A 26520-nucleotide genomic window follows, 5' to 3' on the forward strand; every position below is an offset into this window, starting at 1 on the left:
GGCAAGAAGGAAGATCCGGGTAATTATAGGCCTGTCAGCCTCACCTCCGTCCCTGGAAAGGTGATGGAACAGCTTGTGCTGGATACCATCTCCAGACAACTGGGAGAAAAGGAGGTTATCAGGAGTAGTCAGCATGGGTTCACCAAGGGGAGGTCGTGCTCGACCAACTTGGTGGCCTTCTATGATGCTGTCACATGCTGGGTGGATGGGGGAAGAGCGGTAGATGTAATCTACCTTGATTTTAGAAAGGCGTTTGATACTGTCTCCCACGACATCCTTATAACAAAGCTGAGGAAGTGTGGGATAGACGAGTGGACAGTGAGGTGGGTTGAGAACTGGCTGACTGGCAGAGCGCAGAGGGTCGTCGTTGGTGGTGCAGAGTCTGGCTGGAGACCTGTAACCAGTGGTGTCCCCCAGGGGTCTGTGCTGGGTCCGGTCTTGTTCAACATCTTCATCAATGACCTTGATGAGGGGATAGCGGCCACCCTCAGCAAGTTTGCTGATGATACGAAGTTGGGAGGATTGGCTGACACGCCTGAAGGCTGTGCTGCCATTCAGTGAGACCTGGACAGGCTGGAGAGCTGGGCAGTAAGAAACCAGATGAGGTTCAACACAAGCAAGTGTAGGGTCTTACACCTAGGGAGGAATAATTGCATGCACCAATACAGGCTGGGGGATGAGCTGCTGGAGAGGAGCTCTGCAGAGAGGCACCTGGGCGTCCTGGTGGACAACAGGTTGGCCATGAGCCAGCAGTGTGCCCTTGTGGCCAAAAAGGCCAATGGCATTCTGGGGTGCATTAAGAAGAGCGTGTCCAGCAGGTCGAGGGAGGTGATCCTCCCCCTCTACTCTGCCCTGGTAAGGCCTCATCTGGAGTACTGTGTCCAGTTCTGGGCTCCCCAGTACAAAAAAGACAGGGATCTCTTGGAAAGAGTCCAGCGGAGGGCCACAAAGATGGTGAAGGGCCTGGAGCATCTCCCCTATGAAGAAAGGCTAAGTAAACTGGGTCTGTTTAGCCTTGAGAAAAGAAGACTGAGAGGGGACCTGATCCAGGTTTATAAATATCTGAGGTGTGGCAGCCATAGCGGTGAGGCCAGTCTCTTTTCAGTGGTACGTGGAGACAGGACGAGGGAAACGGACATAAGCTGCAGCATAGGAAGTTTCGCACGAATGTGCGTAAGAACTTCTTCACGGTGAGGGTGACGGAGCACTGGAACAGGCTGCCCAGGGAGGTTGTGGAGTCTCCTTCTCTGGAGATATTCAAGTCTCGCCTGGACGCCTACCTGTGCGACCTGGTGTAGGGAACCTGCTTTGGCAGGGGGGTTGGTCTCGATGATCTCTAGAGGTCCCTTCCAACCCCTACAGTTCTGTGATTCTGTGAAACCACTCTCCTCTCCTCTCCTCTCCTCTCCTCTCCTCTCCTCTCCTCTCCTCTCCTCTCCTCTCCTCTCCTCTCCTCTCCTCTCCTCTCCTCTCCTCTCCTCTCCTCTCCTCTCCTCTCCTCTCCTCTCATTTGCACAATTCCTATTAGTTTAGCTTTATAGATAAGTTATAACTGAAATTCTAAACTTCTTCATGCAATTATTTTCACATGCTTTGGTATGCATAACTTACCAATTGTAATTTCTCTTTTTCTACTGAATCTCATGAAACTTATAACACTAAAGTCTGGGTACATTATCACAGATTAAGTTATGCCTTTAAAAGAGACATTTTCATGACCGGCCATTGTAGTCACACAGCTGACTAAAATAGTGAAAAGGCTGAAAGTAAAAGGAATCTATACCTCTTTGAAGTCTCATCTCTCATTCTGCAGTGAAATGGACCTTGTGAGAATAGTCTTGCTCCTGAAAGTCTTATCAGCTACAAATCTTGCCTGACATGTTTAGGAATTATTAGTTTTGATAAAAATGTAACCTATAATATGTAATAGGCTAGACTAGAACAAATCTTATTTTCAGAATCAAGGACAACACAGTCATGACATGGTTATTAAAAAATCACCACCTCCCCCCCCCCCCCAAAAAAAAAAACAAAAGACTTGAAGCAAAAAGGAATTATCAGAAGCACATGAAATGTATACCATTAGGCAAGCTTTCATTGCAACAATACTTTCTTTTCTATTTTTCTGACCTTTTCCTATCCATACTTGATAATCTCTAGGTGATATGAAATATGGTGAAAGTCATAAGATTTAATTGGAATATGATATTGCAGCTGTTAAAATCCTAACTTCCTTCTTTTGTAAAAATGCAATGTAAAGAAGAAAGAGCAACAAAGATTTTTTAAGAACGTATCTACCTTCTGTTTCCAGTTCTTGTTGCTGCTTCAAGATAGAAACACAGACACAGCAAGCACTTAGCAATCTCTTCAGGTGCTGCTATACTTGCATTAGCATTATGTAGCCTATGACATTGTTTTCTTGTGTCAGATGCAAAAATTCAGTCAACAACTGCTATGGTATGCGATTTTCAAATAGAAGGTTAAAACAGAGATGAATAATGTTGAAACAAACAAAATTCATTTACATTTAATTAATTTGTACACTGTTGATTTTTCCGTCCTCTCCCTCAGTGGCTAGGAATGCTGCATGGATGAATTCACCAATATCTTTATTACTCTACTAGCTGAGTGGAAGGGATTAAAAAAAAAAAGAAGAAAAGCGAACAAGAAAACTCAGGTTTTCCTCAGTATTTACAGAGGAAAGTAGCCATGTCTGCTGAGGTTGTTATTGCTTATAAAATGTCACTGTATATCCTGGAATCATTACAACAGAAGTTGAATAACAAAGGATTTAGATAATACTAGAATCAGAATCAGAAGGTTGAAGGAGATCTTAGAAGGTTATCCAATTCACCTTTGCATCTCCATGGAAAAAAATGTCTCTGGCTCAGTTATTAGTCACTGCTTTTTCTGCCTGTTCTTAAGCATCCTCCTGCAGGAAAAAGCCCCCTAACTGCCTATTTTTATACCTCATTGTCCTCATCACTAGAAGATTAATATTTAATTTTACTATATTTTAAATGTTTGCTACATACTCTAGCCATTATCTGTTTCTCTAGAAACAGAGAATAGATATTTTCCTCCCTCTTAGCAACAGCCTGTTTGCACTTTGAATTTTCCCCATCAACTCTTTCTTTTCCATGTTAAACAAATCTAGATCTTTCACTTGTTGTTGTTGTTGTTGTTGTTTGGTAAGCTGAGTTTTCTAGATTCTCAATTGCTCTCAGAATGTTTTGGGAGTATTCTTCAAGTATGCCACAGTTTTCCTGTGGCTGTACCTGGGCTCATGCTGAGTTTCATCAAGATTGTTTTGGAAGGCTTGACTCAATTTTTGTATTGTATTTTGTATTTGTTTTTAGTCTCTTCTAATTTGATATTTAGTCTCTTCTAATTTGATGTTTCTACGTATTAGGTAGGATCATTGCCTGAAGTCCAAGTTCCCACTGATATATTCATTTCCTTTCAAAATGTCCCTGAACATCACCACTTCCAATGCTACTCATCTCCCATCAGATCCCTTCACTATCTGATTGATTCATTAATCCATTTCAACCATCATTTTTCAGCACAATCTGTGGGGCAGGAGCTCTTCTTGCTCAAACATATTCCCCTCGTGTTTAAATTCACAGAATTTGAGTGTGTTGAACGTACTTTTGAGACTAACTTTCATGAAGTTTCACCACTAAACTGTTTCCCTTGGTGCCATGTTCATACATCTTTTAAAATACTTCTACTGATGGGGACTCCATCACTTTCCTGGGTAGCCACTTCCAAAATTTGATCACTCTCATGTCCAATATAAACCTAACCTGCAACTGTTTCCTCACATCTGATCTCTTGTCACCAGAAAAGAGACCACCTATCATGTAGTTGTAGAAAGCAATAATGTCTCCCTCAATCTCTTCCAGACTAAACAACCCCAGATTCCTCAGCAACTCCTTATATGTCTTGTTTTTCAGTCCCCTCACCAGCAATGTCCTCTCTGTATTGAGGGGCCTAAAACTGAACACAATACTCAACATGCCATCTCACTAGTGATGCAAACTATACACATATCCAAGCCACGAGCAGCTAGAAAAATATTGTGAGAAATGGTGCCAGAAGCTTTACTAAAATCCACATAGACAACACTCACACCCTTTCCCCCATCTTCTAAGCAGGTCATCTTGCCATAGGAGATGAGGTCATAGAGGGAGACATCACTCAGGCACAGAATCACAGAATCACCAAGGCTGAAAAAGACCTACAAGATCATCCAGTCCAACCATCCATCTATCACCAATAGTAATCACTAAACCATGTCCCTTAACACAGTGTCCAAAGGTTCCTTGAACATCTCCAGGGTCAGTGACTCCACCACCTCCCTGGGCAGCCCATTCCAGTGCCTGACCACTCTTTCAGAGAAGTAGTATTTCCCAACGTCCAGTCTAAATCTCCCCTGGTGGAGCTTGAAGCCTTTCCCTCTAGTTCTATCACTAGTTATACAAAAGAAGAGGCCGACCCCCAGCTCACTACAACCTCCCTTCAGGTAGTTATAGAGAGCAATAAGGTCTCCCCTGAGCCTCCTCTTTTCCAGACTGAACAATCGCAGCTCCTTCAGCTGTTCCTCATAAACCCTGTGCTCCAGACCCCTCACCAGCTTTGCTGCCCTTCTTTGAACCTGCTCCAGGGCCTCAATGTCTTTCTTGCAGTGAGCGGCCCAGAACTGGACACAGTACTTGAGGTGCAGCCCCACCAGAGCTGAATACAGGGGGACAATCACTTCCCTCTTCCTGCTGGCAACACTGTTCCTGATGCAAGCCAGGATGCCCTTGGCCTTCTTGGCCACCCAGGCACACTGGTGGCTCATGTTCAGCTGAGCATCAATCAATACCCCTAGGTCCTTTTCCTCTACACAGTCTTTCAGCCACTCTTCCCCTGGCCCATAGCATTGCCTGAGGTTGTTGTGGCCAAAATGCAGGACCCGGCATTTGGCCTTGTTGGACCTCATCCCATTGGCTTCAGCCCAGCTATCCAGGCAGTCCAAATCCCTCTGTAGGGTATCACTATTCCCATGCAGATCGACACTTCCAGCCAACTTGGTGTCATCTGCAAACTTACTGAGGGTGCACTCAATGCCCTCATCCAGGTCATCAATAAAGATACTGAAGAGGACAGGACCAGCACCGACCCCTGGAGAACATCACTCATGACTGGTCACCAGCTGGATTTAGCTCTTTTCACCACCACTTTCTGGGCCCGGCCCTCCAGCCAGCTCCTTATCCAGCCAAGAGCGTATCTATCCAAGCCACGGCCTGCCAGCTTCTGCAGGACCTGCCTCTCATAACCCAAGTTGAAGATGCAGTCTGTCACTGGTTTTTCTGTTTAGTACCATCTCTCTCTCACTTTATTAGCTCACCTTACAGCCTTTGGCCACTTTCTTTGATAATATCTACACTTAACATTAAAAGATGTGTATAAAACATAATTGCAGTTAACCTCTTAATAGTGAGGTCTCTGTCATATGCTGAAATAAATACTTTTTTCTTGATGAAAGTAATAAAGCATAGATATAATTTCTGTGAAAGTCCATCTGACATCTACAAATGTTAGCATCCTATAAGTTGTGAAACATTCTGATTTCAAATGATTCCAAGAGCACAGTAGTTATTTTTTTCTCTTTTTTTTTTTTTTTTGCCATTGCTACTGCTATTGCCATTGCCAGCAAGAGTATATGTAAAATAATACCCGTGTTTCACCTTTAAAATATTTTATCTTAGTGTTTTAACTTAGAGCCTTCTCCTGAGAAATCGCATATATAAAGAAACTGGTTCATTCTTCAGAGCTAAAGAAAAATTTAAGCAAATATCTTTAGATCCTCACCACAAACTCTGTGTTAAAAGAAGCAATGTATAAAGATCACACACACACAGAGAAAGCTATTATTTTTTTTCCACATTTTGTAAACGTGAGTCAATCTTCTTCTAACCAGAGTATGGTTAAGCTCCATAAATTCTAAAGAGAAATGTCTGAGGAGCAGTAAGACAGATCTTTTTTACTTTTCTCAGATGAAGCCTAAGATACCCATTCTGACTTGTTTTTCAATCTGTTTTTGACACTTTTTCAGGGAAATAATGCACTTGATTCCATATAGAAGCTATTTTAGAGAAATGAAAAACACAAGGAAAAAAAAAAAAAGACAAAACAGAGTGGAAAAGGTACCTTTTTACAACATCTTCTCCATTCCAACATGGCAGACCATCAGCAGCTGCCAACTCATTACCACACAGCTGATCAGGCAGACCACCGTAAAAGGCTCTGTAGAGGCGAAGGTGGCTGATAAATTCTCTGCATAGAGAAAAATGGAAGCAATTGATAGTGTCAATCAACAGTATTATGCACTACTGCAGTTGTGCATTTCTACAAGAAGATACAGAATGTGTTTTTTCTAATATTGTCTCTCACTTCCAACGATTTTTTAGCCAATTTTCTGTTACCTAAGTTTGATTCCCTCAGATGCATTTCAGTACTTAACAGTGATGATACTCGCATTTGTGAAAATTAAACAAAAAATTTGTTCATGCTCTGGAACAGGAATTATTTTCCTCCACTCTGAAATTTTCTTGCGTAATTCTGATACAGCTTACAATGTTACACTTGTAGAAATGCTTTTTTTTTTTTTTTAATTTTTTAGCAAATTAAAAAAATAGTTGGTTATTGTCATCTGTTTTTCAGCACTATCAATCTGTCCACAACACAGTTTTACAAGTAATAGAGAGAGTACTGGTTAGAGTTATGGAGCAATTCAAGATTAAGGTAGGATGAGTTTAAGATGTAGACGTTAAATATTTAGAAGATATTTAAATTACTGTCTGAAAAATGACATTAATTTTATCACCCTATGCTGCTAAGTTATAAATTATGTATTGCTATTTTGAATAATTGCCAAGATGCCCAGAGCTAATGGTAAGCTTTTATACTGAAATCAAAACAAATTAGTGATTTTTTTTTAGTTAGTATATTTGTAACTGAATTGTGATATTTATGTTTATAATTTGTTTGCTTATTTATTGAAAATCTTTTCTTGGGAGACCAATTCCTGCTGTGAAAGATTAAAATACTTATTTATTCTGGTTTAGAATATCACAGTATACTTAGTTATCTATGACCCGCAGGCACAAAGGAGAGTGGTGCCAACAAATTCTGTACTCACTGCTCTATAAAATAACAATCTTCTGTTTATTTTACCTTATTGAATGGCATTTGGAGTTGTAAAAAAAATTTAAAAAATTCTAGGCATTTCCCAATGTTTAGTTATCTTAAATCTAAAATGGCATAAGGAATTCAATTCTTAATTATTGTTTACTAAAAACTAACAAAGGTAAAACATGAGTATTAGATAAGTCTATCATTAGAATACCAGAATACACAAAGCAAAGGGATTCATAACTACTATAACTCTTTAATGCAAGTTGTTTGTATTAGCATATGTAAAACTATAGTTCTGAAAATATCAAGTAGAGAGTCATTTTTGACTGCATCATAAAAAAAATTGCATATGTGCAATACATTTTAAATACATAAATATGATTCATCTGTGCTCCCCCAACCATGGATAGTTACAATTTGTACTTTTCTGTCCCCAGAGTTGCATTTTCCATTTTCCATTGAGTAGGACTGCCTTTAACTATGTGTTGGGTTTATGTTCTGGATGAAAATTAGAGATTAGAGTCTTCTCACAGAAAATAGCTGGGATTTCTTTTGTACAATCAATCAATCCAATCAACTCCATACAGAAATGGAAATAAATTAGCTGCTATAATATCTTATGACAAACGGTATTCTAACAGAAAAGTCAATTATTCGGTTTATTAGCAAACACAACCTGAGGCAAAGATGAAGTTAATATATAAGTAATAACTGATTTCAACCCCTGTAGTGTCTGACCAAAGTAGTTAGAAGGGCAGATGGTCTGAATGTGAATTTTCACATCATCTTCTAGATCAGACAGCATGTAATTACAGGCAGTTGAGCACAAATGTGCAATTATAGTCAGTGGAAGCTACTAATATTTCTCATCTATTTATTTGGAAATGTTCTTTTTTGTTTGTTTGTTTATTTGCTTACACTTTCATTCTCCTTGCTAAAACCTAGCTAGGTTTTGGAGGAAAAAGCGTTGAATACTTTTAAGATTGTATGTTATTACGTAAGGTTCATCTGACAATTCCTACAGCCAGAAGCAAAGTGGAATTTCCTTTCCTTCATGTACCACCTAGTGCTAGAAATTATCTGCTTGGGATGTTGAAGTTTAAACTGTCTGATATATATGAAAATAGTTTAGGAAAAGTTCAAACAGAGATGGTTCGACACATACTTCAAAATATAAATTTTCATCTGCAGCTGGACATGAAGAAATTAGGGAACATTTCATGGAGTCCTTTCGTTCATTTCCTTTTCTTACAGTCATTGTCATTGATCAAGTCTGCACCATTTGGGAGAAGCCTGTTCTTTCCTGCTAAACTTGTGAATGTGGCTGGGAGGTATACAGCAGGTAAATAAAGTGGTTGACTGGGAGAACTGTGCTTCCTTAAAAGCAAGCTGTAAGCAATTGCTGAAGTTGTTCTTCTCCTTTAGGAGTTAGGGTTGCCATGGGAATATAAAGAAAAAAATAAAGTGATTGTGAGAAATAAGGAAGGAGATGATCCAGGAGGTAGCACGTGAAGGTGAAATGAACAATGAAGTTGCCAAACTGAAATATGTGCCAGTGGATCTTAAAATCTCTTCCCCTTTCCCTCCCCCGCCCTCCCCAGCTTCACTGTTTTTTACTGTCCACTCCTCTGATGTCCCTTAAGTTCCCCCTGAGGTCAATTCAGACACCACATTTTTACATCATGGAACAGTCCCAGATGAAGTCAGACATTAGAATACAATTTTATATTTTCAGTGTGCTAGCAACTGGTATACATCAACTGCTTAGCCACAAAAAAAGTGCCTATAGAAAAGATATTGACTGATGAAATTCTGTGCCAGCCAAAGCAAACTTCTCTTTTGCATCTCTTTCCCCTCATTATTTCATGCCATTCCTTTGAATATAATCTATTCTGTTGTAAAATTAATGGCTTACTTTATTCTTTCTTTCTGGCTGTAAAACTAATGTCTTACTTTCTTCTGCTGGCAAGAGTTTCCTCACTGTATCTTGAGAACATCTTCAGCCCCTGGTTATATTTGTTCTGATCAAAAGAGCAATGTGGAGACTGTGTAAGCTTCCTTACAGGTGGACCACATACCTTGTTCACCTAAAAGGAAAACAGACATTAAAGAAAAGAAAAATTAAAGTATTAAAAAAATATATGTTAAAGAACATATGTAAGAAAATTTATATATATATATTTTTGTATATCTTTATTCTGTTTATTCTGTTTAAGTCCGTTTCAACATGAAAATCTGTGGACACATCATGAAGATTAGCTAAGAAAAATATCATTATCATACTTGTCAACACTGTGCCCACAGCGAAGGCAGAAAACACACAATTGTATTTCATTTCGTATAAGAAAAATATAAATGAAATCACTCCTTTTGAAGGAATACAAGGTGAATAAGCATGTTACAAAATGTATTTTATTGATGGTGGTTTTTCCCTTCCTGTCAAGAAAATGTACAACTATGCAGACAATAACAGTAACCTCAAAGATCAGGACATGTAATGAATTTCTGTTTTTCAGTAATAAACTCCAATCATATTTTTAAATATGCATTGAACTCTGTGATTTCTTACGGGGTTGATGAATTATTATGGCACATTCCGCACAGTTACTCAGAGCATACAGTGAACACTTAGCATGATGGAAACTTGCATTATGACTTTGGAAGATGTAAATTTAATGATCCGAGATGCGTGTTTAATGATTCAGACCATAGACACTGAAAACACTAACTGATTTTATATGTCTGGTTTTCTGATCTACATTTCAATACATATGAATTCACACGAACTTTTAAATGTGATACTGAGCATTTTCTGCTATAGAGGATATCAATCCATGTTCATAGCTCATTATTCCTCCTAGTCACTGAAGAAAAATAATTAATGCCATACATATTTATTAAATAAGAGATACTTCATGCTGAGGATCACATCAGGCAAGATATTAAGCAGACAAAACAGTACATATCATGCTTGCATGCTCTACTGAAAAACTAATACTGCATGTGATTTATTAAACCTTGGTTCCAATACATAGTCAACCTCGTTAAAAGAGAAAGGAAGACAGAAGAATTCAGAGCCAATTTAAAATAAAATGTCACTACATTTTACTTTGACTGAAATGAACATATAAAGAAAACCAGAAGTTTGTACGGCCATAGTACCTGGTATGGACAAATCCCATTTTATATACTATATGGTTGCTTCAAAATGCTATCTAATAACTGATTACATGGGTTGATAGTGATAAGACAGCGGGGAATGGTTAGATAGTAGGTGGAGGTTTTTCACTCAGAGGGTGGTGACACGCTGGAACATGTTGCCGAGAAGGTTGTGGATGCCCCATCCCTGAAGGCATTCCAGGCCAGGCTGGATATGGCTCTGGGCAGCCTGATCTAGTGGTTGGTAAGCCTTCCCATAGCAGGAGAGTTGAAACCAGATGATCTCTTTGAGGTCTTTTTCAACCCAGACCATTCTATGAATCTATTATTCATTCTCTTTGAGTGAATGTCTCAAGAAATGTTTTGTGCCATTTGGGAAATTTTGCATTCACTGAATGCAAACCTGAGTTTCAAATATAAAATCTTTCTTAAAAAGTAATCTTATTCTTAATTTTTATTTTTTTTTTTTCCCCAAAAGATATCTGTGGAAAATTCTGAAAACAGCATTAGTTAAATTGTAAAAAGTGTTTATACAGCACCACACACATCTCTACCATTGCCAAAAAGTACACATTGTACTCATAATGCTAAGAGCTGTTCTGTTAATGGTATCAACATCTCCCACAGCTGAAAGTTACCTCAGTAACCTTTAGCAAAGTCACTTACTTCTTCGGACATCGTTTCTGCAGGATGAGCGTGTACAAGCAGGTACTCTGATGATGTTATTGCCTATTATCATTCCCATGTCTCTTGTATTTAAAACCCTGGAAACACTGCCTGTCTGCTTGGCTGACTAGTGTGGTGTCAGTTACTTCTTGTTAAATGCATCATACAGTATCATTCAGCCATCTGTCTTTTTTTAAGTGCTCACCACTGGCTGTCATTTTTGTGTCATATTCAAGACACTAACTGTACACGAGTGGCAAATGGACTTTAGCTTCCTCACTGGCACAGTGTCTTCAGTGAGCTGCTGTTGTGCCCATGAAAAGGTCATACAGGTGTCCACTATGTCTGTGAACTAAATATTTTAAAACTGAAAAGTCAGACTTTCATGTCACAGAATCACAGAATCACAGATGTCCAAGTAGAAAGCTGGTGATACACTAATAAATAAATAAATAGATAGATAGATAAAATAAATAAATCTAATAATATATAATAATGTCTATAATGTCTAATAAATGTCTACTTATTTTGAAGACGCATTCCTCAAGTCTCCAGAATGAATATATGGCACAAGTATAATGCCACTTAGTTTATTTCCACTGCTTTCAGAAGGATTATAACATCCATTAGACATGTTGTTTCAGTCTTTGGGCTGCAAAGTTAACCTTTCAAGCAAAAAAAAGTCATCCAAAATCATCCAGTGCTATTACTGCCATTCTTCAGAGACAAAGACCAGAACCATAACTTTGAGAGAAGGAGGGAGTGCATTCACTACATGAATGATCATTTTGCAGCAATATCTGATCAGAGTGTATTCTTATCATCTGCGACTTCCACTGAAACATTTCCACAAAAGGAGCATTTCCTGACCTAAAAAAAAAAAAAAAAAAAAAAAAAAAAAAAAAAAAAAAAAGTATATATATCTATATCTTACAGTATAAAATGATTCTCAGAGGGAACTGAAAATACCCTGAGGAAAGTGAGACTGAAAAAAAATGCCTCAAAATATTATTCAAAAGAGAATTACAAATTTCAGTGAATTTCAGGAAGAACTAAAAACTGCTATAACATTTTAAAACAGACAAGCCCATGCAATTTACTAGTTGCTTTCTTTCCCCCTCCTTTGGTCAAATGTTCTTAAAAAAATACTGAACAATATGTAAAGGCTTAAAAGGAAACCTCAGAAAATTATGGAACTCCTGATTTTCACAGTTCAGACAAACCTATTGTCATTATACTCAGCATGCTGTTATTATGCACAATTTGTATGCCACAGTATGATGACTGGGTTAATTAAAAGCTCTTATAATAACCATGCAGTTAAATTGCAATTAGTGCCACCCATGAACTTTATGGCAGTTTGACTTTGCGTGGTGCGATTCAGTAGAACATCTCTGGCTACACATCGTTGGGAAAACTTGAATATCATAAACCTCTGCATTTAAAGAGGACTGGACAATGATGTGAGCATTGTATCAGTAACAGTGGGACTGTTCTCTACGTTGGTGTGTTCAATAGGCATATCAGTCACATTCTTTAAGACTTTTTACCACTGCAATAATGGTTATTTCTGACTTAATCATTTATACTGAAATTATCTCAGTTCTTTGTTGATTCTGAAATGTGATTATCACTCCTTTAATTTAAATTTAGATTTAAATAACTCATTTAATTTAAAGACTGAAATAAAAGTAACATATGCAAAATTGGTAGCAAACAGGAATTTGACTGAATGAGATAAGATTGCTGAGTGAAAGCAATCACAAACAGTCCTGCAGAAGACAGAGGTGCTATGCAGGTAGATTTGGACTTGATAAGTATCATGACTGTCTACAAATATGAAGGAAGATTGAAAAAAGAAGGTATGCACATGAAAAAAGAAGGTATGCACACAAGCACACAAGTACATATGTATGTACATATGTGTGTGTTTGCAATTATGTATGCATATATATCCATGGGTGAACACAGATATTCAGAGAAATACTTTTTTCCATTGCATCCATATGCAAAAGAAAAGATAATAATTAGAAACAAAAAGATGAACAGATTTATCTGATCTAAATATCCTAAGATGCTAACACACATGAGCCTGGTATTCACTAGTGGCAGAGACACAGTACTGACACAATGGTACTGACAAAGATGATGTGCTGTCCCATTTAGGTTTACGTGTGCAGTACTGGGACACATAGAGACGCTACACATATACTAGATTACGTACCAGAACTGATCTATCTGCCAGACTGCAGGAGTTCACACCAGCTCCACGCCAGCAGAAAAGTCTGGCAGTGACAGGACTGAAACAAACTGAATGCACAGTGCTCTGGCATACTCCAAATCAGATAAAACTAAGTCACAGTGATTAACTGTGCCATATCTTTAAACCATTCCACCATGCCAGAAACAAGCCTCAGGAATCCTGAGATCTGCTGCTCCAGTTTTGGTCACAAGCTATTGCAAAATAGTCTGAAAAGATGAGCATCTTCTAGTTGTGCAATGTGCCTGTAGTTTGCTTTTGCTAGTTCTTATGTATGTACCTAGAGTGAGAAGGAAGAAAACACTTCTGGATACAAAACTCCCATGGCTTAGACTCAGCTCAAGCAGGGGATCAGGACCAGAAGTCTGAAAATTGCCCTTTATTTGACACCTAATTTTTTCATGTTTGTGCAGTATAAGCTTTTGATAAATATATATCAAAATATATCCCAGGATTTCCTGTTAACAGAGTGTGCCACTCCCATTCACTAGACTAGGGCACTGTCTCTCAGCCTGTAAGGTACTAGAGTGGCTGTAGTTCATGTAAGAACATAAAACTAATTTTCTTTCATGCATATTTCAGTTACTGATCAGTCTGATGGCCTTCAGATCTAGCCATCACAAATTTGCCACCATCCTTTAAATTCCCTTGAACACTGGTGAAAAAATGGACAGAAGTCCAATGGCTCTAAACAAAAGCTACAAGAAGATGGCAGAACGACTGTTTGAAAATATATCCTTTTTTTTAAAAAAAAAGCTATTAAGTGGGCTATAGTTGTTTCCCTGGGAATGAACAAGTGCATACGTTCCTTGAGAAACAGACTCTTGAAGTCACAAGTGTTTCCAGCAACTGATTACAACTTCAAACTACCCAAAATTTATCAGAAACTCAGGTCGTCACGTCTACAACATTTCCTGATTCAGATTCAAAACTTGGAAAGGAATGTGTGATACTTTCAGGTAGATAGATGGCTGCATGTCAATCAGAGGAGTGTAGTAAGAGCAGTACATCACATCCTGTGCTGCACCTGGTGCTGCCAGCCAGTCACTGCCTGCTGCAAGGGAAAGGAACGTTCTTCTTACAAGGCAGCTCTGGGCTTTGGCACTTTTTGATCCTTTAACAGGTAAAAATGAAGATTTCTCCAGGTCATATTAGCTTCTCCTTTTAACTTATAATAACATCCAGCCAAGCTCCTGCAACATACGCCAAGATATCCACACGGTCGGTTTAATGTGATTTTCCTTCTTTCAGTAAAACCACAAGAGGGAGCACCAACATTTCAGCATTTCCAAGCACTTGAGCAAGCTCTTACATCTTCAAACGGATGCTGGCTAAATTTCATACTTCTAGTGCAACGAAAAACGTATTTAAATATGTGAGAGAGTGCAGAGGTGTATGAAATTTTAAAGGATTCCAAAAGTTCAAGTTCTTGAATATCAGGAAAAAAAAAAAAACATTAATTAAAATAAGACTTTTTTTCTGCAGAACAGGAAAAGCACATTAATGAGACTGTTAGGAATGAACAGTGGAGCATTACTGGTATTTACAACATAGGCAGATCATGGAGAAATACCGTATTGTTTTCTTTGTAAATGTTTTGTTCTTCATCTGTGACTAATTGTCTATTTCTACACTGTAGCCTTGGGGTTCTTTGCAAGACTTCTTAGACATCAGAACGTTAGAGTTAAAGCAGCAACTTAAAGTTTTGTTCATTTCACACATACATTTCATCATTTTACAGAATTTAAGAGAGAAGTCCAACACAACTTAGAAGGGGAAAACATGAACAGTCTAGAGAATTACAGAATAAAGTTGATAATTAGGAAGGTGCTTGCACAATTCTTTAAACATTCAATTTATAAACGTCTGTACATTTAAATTGACTTGACAAACAATAATTTCAAATCAGTTTTTTTATTCAGCTGATACACAAGAAAGTGTATTTACAAATATTTAAAGAGATAAGGAAGCAGCTTCAAGCTCATTACAGAACCAATTCAATTCAAGAATCACAGAATCACAGAATCCTTGGAGTTGAAAGGGACCTGAATGAGCCTGACCTTCAAAGTGCCCAGGAACAGGGCATCCACCACATCTCTGGGCAACTAGTTTCAGTGCTTCACCACCTTCACTGTAAAAGAATTTTTCCTTATATCCAATCTAAATCTAATCTCTTTGAGCTTGAAACCATTTTCCCTTGTCTTATCATCACAGACTCTACTAAGTCTGTTCCCAAAGCAGCCAATTGAAAGCAGCCTTGTTAAATGTGATAGTTTGTCCCACACCCAATCAGATGAGTTTCAACAAAGACTAATGCAAAGTGGGTAAATATGAAAGCCAGCACAGCAGTGGTAGTCTCATCCTCCTACCCCTTCCTCCCTCCCCCCCCCAAAAAAAATGACAGACACACACAGAAAAAGGGAGACACTCAATATAAAGGATTATACGCTGCAAAAAAAGGAAAATTGTTTTCTGTGATATATAAAACACCACTTGGAGATTACATATGGGAATTTATTATTCCTGTATGTTTTGCATCAGCTTCATTGACATGCATCTTTTGGGGAAATAAAATCTAGACTCAAGATGGAGGATCAAAGAAGGGACAAAAACACTTATCATAAACCTCTGTTTATGAAACAGAGGGATTTTCTTTCCATGAGAAAATTTCAATGGAGTTTTGCAATAGACTGATGTCCAAGGTGTTGGATTCTGGGAGCCACAGTTTACAGGCTGCATATGACTGGGACCCGTATCCTCCTCTTCTACTAAAGCTAGTGCTTCAAACATGGGATCTTGAGGCTGTTCTCATATCTTATCAGTTGCTAATTATCTCTGGTTTCCTTCTTCATTCTGCACATTGTGACTGTAAAATAAAATCTAATTACCCATTAAGTATGAGTTACTTAATATACTTTTAATTTGCATCTTCTCCTTTTTAATTATCAAAGTCTTAAGTGATTTTAATTCTGTTGCTCCTTTCATGAGGGACTAACATTCAAGTAGCTCAGGCAGTAAAAATAATTTTTTCTCCTGAATAGGTTGAGTGGGAAGGAAATGATCTTTTTTAATGGCTTAATGTTAGGGGAAATCCTAATGTTCTCAGCCAAGTTATCCTGAAGCCAGAATACAGCACTGCCAGTTCAAACTCTTCAAAGGCAGTTCACCAAAACTACTTCTTGTGAGAGGCTGCCATCTCTCCCAGTTCAAGTCTACTTCAGTGGGTGCCAAGGTGTTTCATTGAGAGATTGACATATCAATGTTCTCTAGTGGCTAAAATATACTTTATTGCTCTTTATTTCTGTATGCCCTGAAAATACAGCGCTGACATAGAGGGCTAGCACTCTTCTTCAAGAAGGCTATCAGCTTTCTTGTCTGATACTGGCAGAATTGCTCGTTAAAGCTAACTATGAGTCTACCCAGGGTCACCAAAAGCCTTTTCAGGCATGTTGCTCACTCATAACACAAAACATATTACAACCTACAATGCATAATGAGTTTCTGAAAGCAAGACAAGTTGACCGTGTTTGCCTTCCTGCACTCCGTGCTTACATTTTGTGGAAGGTTGACAAAACTGTAGAGGGGAGAGCATTTTTGAAAATAAGGTCTGTAACACAAGTACGCATTTACAGTAACAATCAGAATGTATTATTTCACTTAGTGTGAGATGCTGTCAACCATTCCTTATATAACTGGAGGTTCATGTTTTTATGATAATAAAGAATCTAAGGCCATCTGAAAAAAAATGAGAAATGAGAAGAAAAAAACAAGAAACTATTAATGCAGCTAGCATTTCTGAGAATCTAGTATTTCTTCCACCATTCCAGATTACTTTTTAGGTGATTAGTTATTTTCCTTCTGGTAGTAAGTGTTTCAATGTCTTTTCAATCTCTTCTTTGAACCTGGATAAACCAGTTTTCTGTGAAGATGTTTTATGTGTACAATACTGTCACTTACTCACACACATACATATTAGAGAAGGTACCAAATTTATCTAAAAAAATAATCTGCTTTAAAATTTCTGGATTTGCACTCATTGTTTTTCTCTTTCAAAACAAAAATCCAATTTAAGAGCCAAATGAGAAACAGAAGTGTGCTCTCCTCCTCTTCTTCTATAAAGAAGCGTGCTACATTTCTTTTTCAGAATGAAAGAGTAGAGAAAAAAAGAAAATAAGACAGCCTACAGAAAGTTCTCATTTTACTTCTTCCTTTACACTTGTTTATGCATCCTACTTGCCTTGTGGAAAGGAGTGCAAAGCCTCTTTTCTTTTTCTGCAGACACAAAGAACTAGGTTGCAGCATTTTCAGCCTCTTGGAGCATCTTTCTCAACTTCAGTTCAGTTTCCCATTGGACACATTTATACAATCTGCTGTGGTGCCAAAGCACAATGAGACATCCAGTATGCTACTTAAACGCAGAATATGATGGCAGCCCAGAACAATTGTTCCACCTTTTTCAGACCTCTGAGTATTAATGCAGGTAAGGGTGAGCAAAAAAAACATTTTGGATGTGCATTTTGCCTAAATTTTCCCTAACTTCCTGTCAAATGCTCTCTGCCTCCCTGCCCTCCACACACACTCAACAAATGAAACAAACAAACAAACAAACAAACAAAAAACTTACATTAATGTCTCTAATATTTTCCATATCTCAATTTTAATACGGAAGTGCAGAAAACTTAATGATCTAAGTTATTTCAAACTGTGAAGTAAACTTGATTTAAGCACATTAAATAGGAATGTATAATGCATACCAAGATACTTGGCAGTCTATACTGAATTTACCTTATGTAGAACTGCACTGTTCAGTGTTGCTTGCCAAAGCCATGTCTGTGATGACAGGAGCCATGGGTTGACGTTGACTGTCTAGCAGACCCCCACCCAGCTGCTCTATCATTCCCCTTTCTTGAGTGGACAGGGTGACAAAATAAGATGGGAAAGTCCAAGGCTCAAATAAAGACACGGAAATCACTTATCAATTACTCTCACTGGCAAAACACAAAATTGGGTAATTAAAAATAGACTAGGATAGTGACAGACATACAAAGACTAAATTATAAACACCTTCTTTCCAGCTCCCTTCTTCCAAGGCTCAATTTCACTTCCATCTCTCCTATGGCAAGCAGCAGCACAGGCAACTGGTGAATGGGTGCTGCAGTCAGTCAATAATGCTTCTTCCATGCCTCTCCCTCCTCATGCTCCTCCCCTACTCCAGTGTGGGTCCCCCATGAGCCACAGTTCCTGCCAGAAATCCTCCTCCTGGGATCTGTATAAATCAACGTGGCAATTTGGCAAATCGATTGAAAATAGTACAGGGCATTTCAAATAGGTGTGAGACACGAACTTGAAACTGGACTTGAATCTTTTCTCAAAGATGAGAAATAGATTTTCTCTCATTTCCTTAAATGAAAATCTACTGAAAGATGAGGAAATGACACAGCTAGAAACCAGTATTGGAAGCTGCGCTACCATACATTCAAATTCTGAGAACCAGAGAAATGAATGTAGCAATCTACAGACATCGTTTAATGGTTTCATGGTTTCATGTTCTAACACATTCTTGACAGAAACAGGTGCATCTAGTGTTTGCCACACGTCTGACATTGTACCATAAACTTCAAAATAAAGACACTATCAATATTATGTACAATATTCATTAATTTTATTTTCTAGTTTGCATTTGAGAAGTAATGCCCTGCTAAATGAAAAGACTGGATCATACACTAATACACATTTTTCCAAGATGCATAATGTATATATAATACTTATGGATCTATTACTGCTTCTGCTAATATTCTACCCACAGCTGGAAATCTTTTTTTCTATGCATTTACAGTGAAGAAACCAATTACAATGGAAAAGGAGACAGATTTTAGGTAGAGTTTTACAGTACAGAGTACACAATGGGGATTCTGACAAACAAGAGATGCTAAGGGATAGGTTTACTACTGTTTTCATGTTAAATACTGCAGCACTATAAATGTCCATGCTGTTTTTTATGTATTTTTTCTTTATCTAGAAAACACTAGGCTTAGTTACAGAATCTATAAAACAGCATGAGCATTTACAGTGGTAGTATATAGTGTGTTGTGTGTTACAGAAACAAATGAGATGATGCAAGAAAAAACAAACGGGAAAATGGAAAAGCAGTGTCCCAGGGAATGATTTATTTTGCATAAACTGAAATTATATAAACATACTCTGTTGCTCATACTTAATACAAAAGTTCTTCAACCAATGTCTGCCATTCCTCACTTTTTGTTGATGATTATGACAAAGTGTATATTTTCAAATTGGTTTATGTTAGACAATTAGATTTATTAGAACTTAACTTTGGTGTCCTCTGCATTTCACTTTATAGTTAGAAAAAACTTGTAAATTGTCTATCATTTAGTCTATCAATATCACTAAACTTATATAATACCTTGCCATACCTCCACACAAAATTCCAATTTTAACTTATATTTTTATGTTCTCTGTTATTAATACTCATCTAAAAATACAGCCAATGATGTCTCAGAAAATCAATTCCTTAAAGTCGTTTTAAAACACATTATGTTTCAATATAGTAATCTCTAACACTGCTTTATATTTTCACTTCATTTGTGCATATTTGTGCATAACTTTTTTTATACAACCATACATTAAATATGTATCCTTTATACATATGTGTATTTACAATAGCATTTTCTATGAGTTTTCTCAGAGTTTTTGTAAAAAAAAATTGTCAAAGGCTACCACAGCACACTTTCAAGTTGCCTGGCATAAGGGAGATGTGAATTTCTTTTCTTGTAACATACTTTCTTTTTAAACACTGACATTCTGTAAAATTTGTGTCAGAATTTTACATGCTTTATTTGCACTTATTTTCCTGAATACACGCAAATATAATTTTGTATGTTGTTTTGCAATGTATTAGTATGCATAGGTTTAATGCAAAAATTATGAGTATGAGGAATGGTAACCTTGCCTAAGACACTAGCTTAAGCATCTAATTTCAGCAAGACCAAGAACTGTGTCCTGTACTTTGGCCACAACAGCTCCAGGTACTGCTATAGGCTTGGAGCAGAGTGGCTGGAAGATTGTGTTGGAGAAATGGACCTAGGGGTGTTGGTCAATGCCCCTTGGAACATGAGCCAGCAGTATGCTCAGACGGCCAAGAAGGTCACTGGCATCCTGGCTTGTAGCAGAAATCATGTCATTAGCAGGAGCAGGAAGGTGATTGTCGTCTTGTACTCAGAACTGGTGAGGTCGCACGTTGAGTGCTGTGTTCAGTTTTGGGCCCCTTACTACAAGAAAGACATTGAGGCCCTGGAGTGTGTTCAGAGAAGGGCAACAAAGCTGCGAGGGATCTGGAGCACAGGCCTAACGAGGAGCAGCTGAGGGAGCTGTGATTGTTCAGTCTGGAGAAGATGACGCTCAGGAGTGACCTTATTGCTCTCTACAACTACCTGAAGGGAAGCTGTGGCAAGGGGGGGATTGGCCTCTTCTCCCATATAATTAGTGATGGGATGAGAGGGAATGGCCTCAAGTTGCACCACAGGAGGTTCAGGTTGGATATTGAGAAAAATTTCTTCTCCAAAAGAGCGTCAGGCACTGGAACGGGTTGCCCAGGGAAGAGGTTGAGTCCCTGAAAGTGTTCAAAAAGCATCTAGATGTGTAAGGGACACGGTTTAGTGGGGAAATATTAGTGACAGTTGGATTCTTGGACTATACAATCTTGAAGGTCTTTTCTAACCTTGGTGATTCTATGACTCTATGATTCTATGTTTCAAATTTCTTAAGATACAAACATTATTCTTGTCCTTAGTCCACGTTCACAGATTTCAGACATCAGTACATATATGCTACTTAAATAAACAAAAAGGAAGAATAAAGCCTGAAAAGACAGGAAGAGTCATCAAACTGTACTGTCATTAAAATAATCAGAAGGTATCTGCTTTTGAGGGAAATAGCACAGGCAGAGAAGTAAAAGGACAAGTGAAAAAAGTCGTTTATATACCATATAATCTCAAAAAAAAAAAAAAAAAGAAGAAATAAGCTAAAGAAGATACTTCAGCTGCTGTATCTGTCAGATCATGCAGTCTCTAACCATGATAATGAAAAGCAGTAGTGTCAACACCCTTCCATGGGTGTAGCTTCCCTCCATGGAAGCAGCATCCTCCAGCCTGACAGTACGAACCTGCTGCTGGCTACTCTCCCCATCCCCTGATGTAAGCTGCCACCTTCCTGCTCGCCCCTACAGTGACAGACATTGCAACAGATTCTCCCTGGTTGATGCCAATGAGGTGCTTAAAAACAGCTACAATTTACCCCATCTGCAATGTACACCGCACTCTTGATAAGCTATGGGATGATGTTGACAATGAAATTTGGCAGAGTCTTAGCTCCCCTGCTGCTGCTGTAACGTAAGCCTGTAAAGAGCAGGTTGACAGAATGGGGGGCACGTTTTCCTCAGGATACCTATCCACTCTCCCCATCTTTGCTCACACTCCCATTCTCCCTAATGCTTTGCATCCTATTTCAGGATAAATAAATAAATAAATAAATAAATAAATAAATAAATAAATAAATCCTTGTTTGGAGTTAAACACAACTGTTTTCCTTTCTACAAGTAAGTGCAAGCAAGTAATGCCCCATATGTAATACATGGACATGCATACTTATATATAAAGTGTGGTTTGACCACTCAGTGACAAAAGTGCTGTGAAACATTTGCCTCCCTGCAGTCACCCTGACTGCTACTGGCCACAGAACTGAAGTATGTGAAGAGATAACTGAGCAGGGCCATCCTAAGGTACAGAGCTCTGCATCCAGTACTGACAGCGCTTCTCCTTTCTGCCCATGCCAAGTGCAACTGGAGACTTGCGTTACATGAAGCTCTCTTGTGCAGGGAGAGTGAGTGATCCCCAAACAGAACTACTGCTACCAAGCAGTAGTCATGACAGAGGACCAGGAGCATGTGTAGAAGGAAGTCTGGCATATGAATGTGGTACACTGTCTCTGCCCTCAGGCTGCTATTGTTTTACTACATAACTCCTTCATAAGGCGATGGGATGCTTCCTGGATACCTGCAAGTGCTAGAACACACAGGAGCAAATGAATCATAGATAGATGCAGTCAACTGGAAGAGCCAGCTAGACATTTGTCTAACCTTACCTATTTCCAATCAGATAAAGTGCACCTAAAATGTATGCAATCGAGAAATTTACCTGCAGTTTAAATAGAAACAATAAAAACAGTCATAAATTATACAATTCTATGTAATCTGCTTAATGTGTAAAACAATATGTGATTAGGTTACTTTACAATAATTGCTAGTTTTGCTACAGTATGTATGGGAAATTAGGCTGTGAAATTGTATTTTCATTTAATTAATTATTTTAATTTCTTTTTTAATGCTTTTATTTCTTCTTAGCTACAGTTGAGATAAGTCTATGCCATTTCATAAAAGCATTTGAACAGAATTTTAATTATGTATGTTTAGTTTACAAACAATAAAATCTTGAATATATCAATTCCAAATGACATTTCTCATTTCACTGTAAATTAAAAGAATCAGAGGATTGACGTAACAAGAGAAAATGCATATTACTTCCTCTTAAAGATTTTGAAATCCAAAATTAAAAGCTGTTTTAATGATGCTAAAAACATGAAGCACAATAATGAAATCCAAAGAAGCAAAGTCAAAGCCCTTACAAATCTTGCAGCATTCTAATACATAGTCTTCAAGATCAGGGAATGATGGATTACTGATTCCTCCAGCAATCTTAAGTTACTGGTAAAACAGTCACTGTATTTGATAACAAATGTGTATCTCTTCTGTTTATATACTTCAAGGTGCGCTGAAGCATATGGAAGTAGTAATAGGAGACATTCATATGGCAGTCTTATTTAGACATACTGAATTGTTTTACAGGAAATGTTTACTATTTTCCTCTTTTATTGTATTTGCCTGAATATTTTTAATGAAAATGCTTAGCATTTTTCTTCTGTTCTTCTGCTCTGAATTTCCATTAGATGGTTAACTCTTGAGTTTTTCAAGCCAAAATCAAGCGTAGACATTTTAAGTAAAGCTTGGATGTAGAGCCTAATATTTCTCTTGTGGTAAAATATAGTACCTCTGATTCTTTTCAAATCCACAACTACTTTGAATTAACTATACTATGTATTCATAAAGGCATCTAATATAGAATTTCTCTTCAGGTGGGCTGAATATAGCTCTTTGTGATACCTACAACTTTGTTTTTGAGTAAGTGATGGATTTCAGATCTCTTTCATGTTCTGATTTTTGTAGCAGATTTATAATTAGCATTTTCAAATATCAAGATTTCTTTAAAATAGGGTGATGAAAGTATTATTTCTAATATGTTAAAGTAGCTTCTGAACTTATTTCATGATTGATTAAGTCACTCCAAGGAAGCAATCAAAATGCAGTAGGTAGGAAGCAATAGGCATAGTACTGACATGTTTAGAGGTATAAAAAAACGTAAATAAATCAGATTTGAGATACTAAAGCAGTGGATTCACAGGATAACTACTTCAAAAGACACTGACCTCTTGCATCTCTTTAAGTGCCTGAACCTGATAAACAACAAAAGTTACTAAGTATCTAGGCACTTCCCACAATTAGCAATATTGTTATCGGTTCTTTTGTCAATAGTCATGCATACTCCTTCTCCAAAATAAAACTGCAATTATACTACAGCTTGCAGGTATATGTTTTGTGCATATTCGAGATTATCAAAACATGTGTTTTGTCACGTTCTTCCTATTCCTTTTTTAAATCTCTGGAATTAATTGGTTTAATGCATCTACACAGACAGTTCATTTTCTGTAATGGTATTGAATAAAGTTGTGTGATTTTTCATCAGAGAAACTTCAATAAAAAGTAGCTACGTAAAGCAGACCCTAGCAGGAACAGAAAAATTAAAATGCATTTTATTGATAATGCTTGTGAATAGCTCTTGTCATAGGAATGAGAAATTCAACATGTCACTGTTGCAGCAGTTCAGGCTGTTTATGTGTTTATAGCTAGTCATTCCAAGCAAAAATAATAAGGAAGAAAAGCTATAAATATAGTCTATTAACTTCTTACTGCCAGCATCCTATAATACAAGAAAAATTTATTTATTTATTTATTTATTTATTTATTTATTTTAGTATGAATTACATTTAAAAAAAAAAAGAGAGAGCAAGACAAAAGCCTCTTTCCATACAATGTAGTCATGCCTATTTTCAGAAGACACATAACTTAGAATTTCTTTCAGGATTAGACTAAGATGGGGGAAAAAAAAAAAAAGAGAAGAAAACTTCAATAAATTTGTCGTTTTCATTATCTCAAACTATTTCAAATGCTATCTGGTGCAAGTCCACAGAGATTAGAACATAGTGAGAACATACTGCTTTTAAAAACCCCATTCCAAACTTTTGTAGGCTTGGTATTACATACAAAAATAAATACAAGAACGTAGAAAATTTCAGCATAAATTCATCACTTCCAATTAAGGAAATATCAGAATCTGTTGCATAATTTTATTTTTTTCTGTTATGCTCCTGATTCCCACATCTTTGTATGCATATTTAGTTTTCCACGTCACAGTCACATACTTAATTTTCCTTCAGATACCAAAAACCATGAGTGCCTAGAATATATAATGAACAACTAATCAATATTTCTTTTCATCTCTTTTATTCAGCATTAATCTCAAACAACATTGATCTTTTGCATTCAAGAATGATATTTTAATGAAAAGTTTAGTTTAGAGAAAAGATTTTAATTATAAAGCCTTGCGCTTTTGCTCTTTCATTTCCTGGTCCTATCCCCTCTTTCTCTAGCTCTTGCCTCAAACTCATTTCACCTTCCCTCAGGTCCCCCATGCTGCATTATTCAGTGCATGATAACACAAGTCCTCATTCAGTGAAACAAAACTAGAGCTAAGACAGACTTCCCCCTGCCTAATCACCATTCACACAGAGGAAGGGGAAGGAAAAACATGCTGAACATGGTGCCAGAGTAGAACATGCAACCCAGTCCCAGGTGAGACTGGTTCAAGCTGTCATTGAGCCACACTGTTAGAGACAGAGAAACCTGCCCTTCCATGGCATGGGACCCTGCCATTAAACCATGCATAAGGGGAACAAAACATGAGACCCTACCATTAACCTATACATACCAGAAAAGACAGAAGGATCCATTCAGACCAGAACTTCAGAAATCTTATTAAAAACTCTTTTTCCTTCTGCCTTATGTCTGAGATGCAACATCTAGCACAACAGAATGGAGGTAACACGAAGCAATTTATTACGACTTGTAAAGTTTCCATTGTTCGTTTTTCTTTTCTTTTTAAACACAGCTTAACTGTGTTACAAAGTATGTGCACATTCATCAGTCTGTATAGTTAGCTGCCTTATGTGGGGTTTCCCTGGCTATACCCCAGCTCAGAAAGATTGGCATGTGGCAATTTAGGCCGAGTATAAAAAGCACAGGAAGAAGTTAGATGGTCCTTGATAGAAATGGGCATTTTTACCTACTACCCAATGGATAACAACACATAACCCCATTTTATTTATTTTTTTAATCTCAATGAAGAATATCTTACACTGTTCTTGTTTTGCATGACTTTGCTCTCTTTAGCCTCTGTATTACATTTGTATGAGTGTACAAACAAAAACAAAGTCTGCTAAAAATGTTTCTGTTTCAGCTTCTACCAGCTAAAAAGCATAGGATCCACTACAGCACTGAGCATAAAGAGTACATAAATGGACATACATAGGCTTCAGGAGCACAGAACAGAACTGGCATTAAGTATCTGTCCAAATATATGTCTTACCATACATAAATACATAATTTATTGCACAACCCATATATCTCCAGTAGATTCTTAAGAAAAACATGGAAAAATGTCCAGGTGTAAAGATGATGAACTGATGCTACATTTACCTGTCAGTCAATAGAGCTGTGGGAGGAAGGAATTAAAAGCATGAATTTAAAATAGCAAGAAGGAAGGAAAGGAATTATAACTGTAGACAATGTGGCACTGCTTTGCTGACCTAAGCAGAAAAGTGAACAAATTGGAAAAAAGAGTTGTGTAATAGAAAGCTGTTGTGTTATGTAGGCATTAATGGTCTTTTCACACCACACAGATCAACTTAATGTACATTAGATTTGAATACAGATGATCATACATATTAGCAAGAAATACTTCCAATTAGTTGTTTCTACAAACATACATATAATTCTTTGA

General features: G+C 37.5%; 1 protein-coding gene across 1 annotated transcript in view; it reads right to left on the reverse strand.

The window, feature by feature from the left end:
- GPC5 (glypican 5) overlaps positions 1 to 26520 on the reverse strand; it is a 657195-nt gene that overhangs the window by 521055 nt on the left and 109620 nt on the right. The window contains exons 6-7 of the mRNA XM_085226445.1: positions 9142 to 9275; positions 6202 to 6327 (exon numbers count right to left, since the gene is read on the reverse strand). Of these exons, the coding sequence (XP_085082571.1) occupies positions 6202 to 6327; positions 9142 to 9275 (260 nt within the window). The remainder of the gene's footprint in view (positions 1 to 6201; positions 6328 to 9141; positions 9276 to 26520) is intronic.

This window comes from Meleagris gallopavo, chromosome 1 (genome assembly GCF_905368555.1).
Source record: "Meleagris gallopavo chromosome 1, MGAL_WU_HG_1.1, whole genome shotgun sequence".
NCBI classification, from domain to species: domain Eukaryota; kingdom Metazoa; phylum Chordata; class Aves; order Galliformes; family Phasianidae; genus Meleagris; species Meleagris gallopavo.